The sequence below is a fragment of the Triticum aestivum genome, chromosome 3A, assembly GCF_018294505.1.
Source record: "Triticum aestivum cultivar Chinese Spring chromosome 3A, IWGSC CS RefSeq v2.1, whole genome shotgun sequence".
Taxonomy (NCBI): Eukaryota; Viridiplantae; Streptophyta; class Magnoliopsida; order Poales; family Poaceae; genus Triticum; species Triticum aestivum.
This window is the reverse complement of record NC_057800.1, coordinates 132758257-132764960: the sequence shown is the minus strand read 5'-3', so window position 1 is coordinate 132764960 and position 6704 is coordinate 132758257. Positions and strand designations below refer to the sequence as shown.

Below are 6704 nucleotides of genomic sequence, written 5' to 3'. Positions count from 1 at the left end.
GAAGAAAATGTTGACCCAAATGTGCAGCAAACAAATGAGGTCCTTAGTGCTGCAAAGCTAAAAAAAAGAGGTTCAATCGAAAAATTGAGGAGAAGGACAACTTGGCTTGATAAGTTACTCAAAGGGAAGCGCAAGCCAACTAAAGTTGCTGCATCAAAAAACAAAAGAGCAAAGGTATGTATCAATATGTACATGATGTGTTGTTACCATTCATTCCTAAATTACTTACTAGAAGTTTTATTGCAGCAACAAAAGAAACATGATGGGGCGAAGCCTCAAGTAGGAGTGGAGAAGGATGGCTGCGATAAAGCAGCAAGTATGGAGTTTCAAGACTACAACAACATAATGAGTTACACGCAGCTCTTGACGGCTACCCGTTATGATGAAAGTCTGTTCTAGCATGTACAAGCTTGTTAGATAGTATTTTGGGCAATGTCGATTGTATTTTGGACAGGGTTGACTATAGTATTTTGGACTTGGGGGCTAACTATAGTCTTTTGTGGCCTAAGTGTACAAGTAAAAGGGCCAACCCTATGTACTTGGATGATTATGTAAGAACAAATTTCTATGCTAATTTGCTTCAAAAATTAGTTTATTCATGCCTACAAAAGGCTCTGTATTGTGTTCACCTTTATGTCCTATTGATTTCCTGATCCTCTTAACTGAATGCCCATGTATTTAAAATGGCTTGGGTTTTTCTTTTTGCTTGACGTTTGCTAAACTGAACCGAAATGTTTTGCTTGCTAAATTAAACTGTATTTTGTTACGTTGTTTACAGCCTTGTAAGACTGCTGTTTTGTCAAATTGTTGTTGTTTTGATAGACTAAACTGCTTGTTAATTGAACTAATTTCTGCTCTGTTCTCTGCATGAAGCGTCTCTGTTTTCCCTGGCTGTTCTGTCTACATGTGCGTATTTTGGCTGTGACCTTGTAAGACTGCTGTTTTGTCAAACTGTTGCTGTTTTGATAGACTAAACTGCTTGTTAACTGAACCAATTTCTGCTATGTTCTCTGCATGAAGCCTCTCTGTTTCCCTGGCTGTTCTGTCTAAATGTGCATATTTTGGCTGTGAGTTGCTGCTGGCCGTAGGATCAACTTGGACGATGGATGTAGGGGTGCAAGGCACACCGTGACCCGCCTCTGGCAAGGCATGGGATCTCAGTCTGTAATTGTATTCCTCTCTTTGGTGCTATATAATGAATCTTGTACCTAACTTTTTTTCATAAAAAATTTGTCTTAGGCCCGCTTTTCCCACTCTAGTTGCCCCTAAAATGGAAGGAAAACGTTTATCCCCGGTCAACCGATCCACGAATAACATCAGTCTCGCACGGTGCAGCAACCTACACACAGTCTCACCTTTTCTTCTCTGGAAGCATCCCGCACAAACCCAACTCTCCTAATCCACATGAACCCGATACACACCACTCAACTTCCTCCATCCAGAATTCCCCATGGCACCTCTATCTCTCTCTCGATCCTGGTATTGACGCATCATATTCCCACAGCAATGGCGATGCTTGAACAGTCGCTGCCCTATGTTGCATCTACCACTCCTTCGTCTCCCCGCCTGCATGATCCACCCAATCTGGCTCCTCTGATACGCAGCACACAGAGCTGCAGTCCCCAAGGGTGTCCTCCTTTCCCTGCCCCTTCGCCCAGCTCCTTCTCCCATCCTTTGTCAAGGATCCCATGAAATAGGGGTTGTGAGGCCCCTCTCCCATGCTATTGTTGAAAGGGCTCCAAGTCAAAGACAAAGACAGCATTGTCGTGCATTGTTTATTTGTTTATTTGTTGCAAGCCAAAGACAGCATTGTCGTGCATGACACAAGCTACCGGCATGGTCGCCATTCGGGTGTTGCAAGGTTGTCGTGTGCTGCAGGCCAACCGCTAGCGGTCAAGGACGGACAGAACTCGCCGTAGGGTACTGCAGCAACCGCTGCCGACGACTTTGAGGTCTTTCTACAACTTCGTCAACATGAGGCGTGAGTCGTGCTTCTACAACATGAGGCGTGCTGCAATCTTCTGCAACTTGAGGCGTGTTGTGATCTTTGCAACATGAGGCATGCTTCTACAACAATGTTGTCGCAAGACGAGGAGACAACACAACACTAGAGCTCTGAAACATGCATCGTGTTGCAAAGGAGCTTCATAAGATGTGTCATGTTACAAAGGAATTTCGCAAAGGGCTGCAAGGGGAGCCACGATGCTGGACCACTCATTGGCGCCGATCCAAGCAGTGGTGGATCTAGTGGGGTGCCATGGCACCTCCTCTAAAAATGCAATCTAATTTTTAATATACACTAGACACTATTACAATAATGTAAAGCTATTTGAGGAGTATTTGCTAGGTATGATGATACTAAAATCAAATTGTACCTTTTGGCACCCCAATGTAACGATTCTAGGTACAGCAAAAAGATTCTAGCAAAAAGATTCTAGGTACAGCACTAGATCTGACGGCCCGTGACACTGGATCTAACGATTTTAGGTATGATGATACTAAAATCAAATTGTACCTTTTGGCACCCCAATGTAACGATTCTAGGTACAGCACTGGATCCGACGGCCCGTGACCCAGCTGATAATTAGGATCCGCCATTGGTTGGACCGACGCGTAGCACCATGCCTGAAAGGAAAAGTGATGTGTGCAAATATACAGGTCCAGGCTGATTTAAGAACAAGTATAGTAGCACAGGAAAAGCAGATGAAGAACATGACTAGTCATGAGTACGTGAAAGTTTAACTCCTGAACCTGAGTGAAGCACCTAGGCTTAGCATTGATCATGTCAACAGGAAAGACCGTGAAAAAATAAAAGAAAAAGGATTTCCAAATCAGGGCAGGATCGAGGAAGTCCATTAGTGCAGAGATTCTGAATTCAGCAAAAGCAGTGCCTACGGAATTTGGTGCAAAACCCAGAGCCCAACTATAAGATCCCGCTACCAAATCACAAACCCTCAAGTAAAAAGGCAGTATGGCAGGAAGCACTACTTTCCCATCACATTACCAAATCGCTTGCTTGCTTCTTGCTGCTGCAGAGAAGCCAGCTGCGGCAGATTACAACATGTCATAGTCAATACACCACATGAATCAAAGAGCTACGAGTAGATTTCAGGTTTAGGGGTGGGTGAAGAGAGATGAGTCAGGGGGGTAGACAGGGAACGTTTGTCATTGCATTGTTCTGCCCTGCTGGACAACAGCCACTGAGCTGCTTGCAACCAAGTCCAAGACCAAAATTACCCAACGCAATGGTCCACTACTCTACTCCTAACGAGATCCTGACACTACCATGAGCAAATTAGTATGTCACTCCATGTTGACCCAACGGCCAAACTCGGACTCGTGAGAAGCTTTGGGCTTCAGGCTTCAGCTACACCGAATCGCCGAAGCAACTTGAAGAGGCCACGGAGGGGATTGTTTGGATGGCATTCATTTTTAGGAGAAATCAGGTACAAAGACGAGCGGTGGATGTAGAAGCTGCGGAACAAAAAGAAATTTAGCGTCAATAAGTACAGGAACACAAAGTAGCAATCATGTTCAGAGATATTCACAGTGGTTACCTGACATAGAGCAACACCTCCTGCATCAGCCTGAGCTCCATCATCGGAAACACCATCTTCCCCTGGATCATAACCTTGGAAGAACTCACCAGCGGGGCAAGGCACCTCGCCCACTCGGGAGACAGCTTCCCGATCTACAGTTAGTTGCCAATCAAATAATCGATCAATATTCAGATGCTATGTCTGCACACATATGATGTATATGTGCATTGGAAGCAAAAGCAGAGTGAAGTGGGAACCTCTCCAGATCGGTTTGTCGAGAAGCGCACGATCTCTGACAGCGCCACCGCCTGCCTGTACGGCACCCTGATCCTGCTTTCGTGCGAAGGGAAGGCGAAGTGGACGACCTCGCCGGCGTCCAGCCACTTCCTCCGGCGACAAGTCGACAGCCCGGTGGAATAGGACTTCGTGAAGAAGACCCATTCGCGGTGGTCCGGTGGGTACTCGTCCATCTCCGCCGGCTGCGGCGCCACAACCATCTTCCAGTCGCTCAATGGCGTGGCCCCCGGCGGCGGCATTGCCCGGATGGGCCTTGGGTTCAGGTAAGGCGCCGGGCGGGACGTCGTGAGATCGATGAAGACTACATCGTCGTCATCTCCGCGGTTTCTCTTCTTGGATTTCGGCGGGGGGTCAATGATCTCCACCTCGTCTTCACTAGAGTCCTCCTCCTCTTCCTCCTTCTTTACATGACGCGGCGACGCAGTTTTGCCTTGTTCCTCCTTGACCGGGACCTTGATCTCGTCGGGTTGCTCCTCCTTCTTGACCCAGCCATGCTTGATGTCGGCATCGATTGGCTCCCTCTTGATCTTGGCCTCGACCACGGCGGGAGATTCAAGCTTCACCTTGTCGGAGTCCGCATCGGTTGGCTCCCTCTTTACCTCGACCTCGCCGGCGGCTTCAACCTTCACCTCGCCATGGTCGGCATGGATTCGCTCCCTCTTGACCTCGACCTCACCGTGGGCCTCGACCTTCACAATCACCTCGTCGGAGTCGGCATAGAATGGCCCCATCTTCAAATCGACCTCGTCGGGGGATTCGCTTTTCACTTTCACCGGAGGCGGCAGCGTCGGGGTAACACCGCCGACGGGGCGCTCTTCCTCGTCGCCGTCGCACGACATGGCGGCCGGCCGATGATGAGCAGACGAGACGGGACGGTGGAAAGGGAACGGGGCGCGGGCGCGGGCGGGGGGATAGGGGGATAGGGGAGAGTTTAGGCCTTTGAGATGCTTGGCTCTCATTTTGACGGGGAATGGGCAAAAAAACCAGGGAAGGGGAGGTAATTGTTTTGGTTTTGGCGGGACAGGTAGTAGGGAGATGAAAAAAAAGTCGAGATGGTGAAGTGGATTGAAATGTTTTTCCTTTATCTTTTTTGATTTTTTGATCGATGAGGTTGGCGTGAAATATTTTATACTTCCTCTTTATGAAACATGAGAGTGTATCCGAACAAGGCCTTCGAGTATCCAAACAAGACCTTCGTGATGGTGCTTCCGGAGTTGAATGTGCATATAAATATATGATGTGTGATTTTTATTTTATTTTTTTGCGAATAGGATGCAAGGTTAATTTGAACATCATTCAAAATGTCTAACGTCTATTCAGTCAGCATGCTTCGACTATTTTCTTATGCCGTCCACTAAATGATTTGAACATCATTTAATATATTTAGTACTTATAGTCTTTGTTGGGTGGTATATGAATATGGATGTGTTCTTTGTATTGTCATGATATAGGATGAATAGATTGGAAGTTTTTTCCGCCAAAAGATAATAATAATTGTAAACTCTTTAAAAATTGCACATTATTCAAACGTAAGTGTTGTTTTGTGCTCCGAGATAATTAAGCACCTCATTTTCATTGCAAAGTTCGCGTGTTCTACGTAATCAGTCACCGAAATGGCGTCCAATGTGTTTTCAACGAGAAGTGTTGCGAATATGTATGACCACAAGTTTAATTGCATACCTAAAAAGTTCCGTATAGTGGGAGCGTCTGACTTTGTCGCTTTGGCTTTGAAGAAACAGTAAGGTTTCTGATGGTAATACTATTTCTCCTTAGCAGGTTATCAATCATTGGCTTTGTGTAAGCTCTACGCTACACGCAAATGAAGCATTGGCCATTGTATATGGCACGTGTACGCGGTTGTAGTAGGTGGCCAAAGAGGTCTTATTCGACATTAGATGACATGTTGCCCCATTGACATAGAGACCAACTACAGTTTAAAAGTTAAGTGAACTATTTGAAATATAAAATGTATTAAGTGAACTATCAAAAAAGGCCAACTGCAGTCATCAAGACCAACTGCAAAAAATCGAATCAACTAATACAAAAATAAATAAATAGGTGAACTATTTGAAGGATGTTTCTTGTGAATAGTTTGCAAATGATTATGTTTGTATTGCGTTTGTTTTTGTTCTATATATTTACCAACGAGAGACAACAATGATCATTTACCATGTCCTTATTTGACCGCCCAGGGCAACCCAACAGTTAGGTCAATAGAAAGGAGACTCGTTGCACGACTGGCGCAAAGACCAACTGCAGCTGAGAAGTGAACCAAACTATGGGCAGCATGTATAGCAGACTAAAAGTGCATCTAGTCCCCTATGTGGTTTTGGTAATTTATAGAACATATTGAACTAATGTCTGCTCAAAGCTCATTTCAAGAAAACTTCATTTAGGTACAACACGGGAGATGAAAGTGAACCTCTCAAAAACACTAAAAACAAGTATTGGTTCAAGCCTCAAGACTCACCCTTTTTACATTAAAGTGATCAAAGACCACTGAGGGAGTCCTAGACTAGGGGGTCCTCGGATGTCCGGGCTATGTGATGTTGGCCGGACTGATGGGCCATGAAGACACAAGATCGAGGACCTTCCCCCGTGTTCGGATGGGACTTTCCTTGGCGTGGAGGGCAAGCTTGGCGTTCGGATATGAAGATTCCTTTCTCTGTAAAAAGACTCTGTACAACCCTAGCCCCCTCCGGTGTCTATATAAACCGGAGAGTTTAGTCCGTAGAGGCAATCATAATCATACAGGTTAGACATCTAGGGTTTAGCCATTACGATCTCGAGGTATATCAACTCTTGTAACCCCTATACTCATCAAAGTCAATCAAGTAGGAAGTAGGGTATTACCTCCATCAAGAGGGC

At 45.7% G+C, this 6704-nt stretch overlaps 1 protein-coding gene across 1 annotated transcript; it reads right to left on the bottom strand.

Moving 5' to 3' along the window:
• Positions 1-1543: 1543 nt before the first annotated feature.
• LOC123058135 (DNA repair protein RAD5B) lies at positions 1544-4791 on the bottom strand. The gene is made up of 6 exons (XM_044480957.1): positions 3797-4791; positions 3558-3691; positions 3005-3044; positions 2516-2625; positions 1780-1872; positions 1544-1742 (listed from the first exon to the last, which is right to left on the bottom strand). The coding sequence occupies exons 1-6, from the start codon at positions 4673-4675 to the stop codon at positions 1544-1546; spliced, it is 1455 nt and encodes a 484-aa protein (XP_044336892.1). The 5' UTR covers positions 4676-4791.
• Between the last annotated feature and the right edge of the window lie 1913 nt (positions 4792-6704).

Excerpts from the sequence above, each read along its gene's own strand:
- LOC123058135 (XM_044480957.1), bottom strand. The coding sequence starts at position 4,675 with ATGTCGTGCGACGGCGACGAGGAAGAGCGCCCCGTCGGCGGTGTTACC. Across the intron at positions 3,045-3,557 it reads GAGGTGTTGCTCTATGTCAG|CTGGCTTCTCTGCAGCAGCA; the intron begins GTAACCACTGTG and ends AATCTGCCGCAG. Across the intron at positions 2,626-3,004 it reads AGAAGCAAGCAAGCGATTTG|GCATGGTGCTACGCGTCGGT; the intron begins GTAATGTGATGG and ends TTTTCCTTTCAG.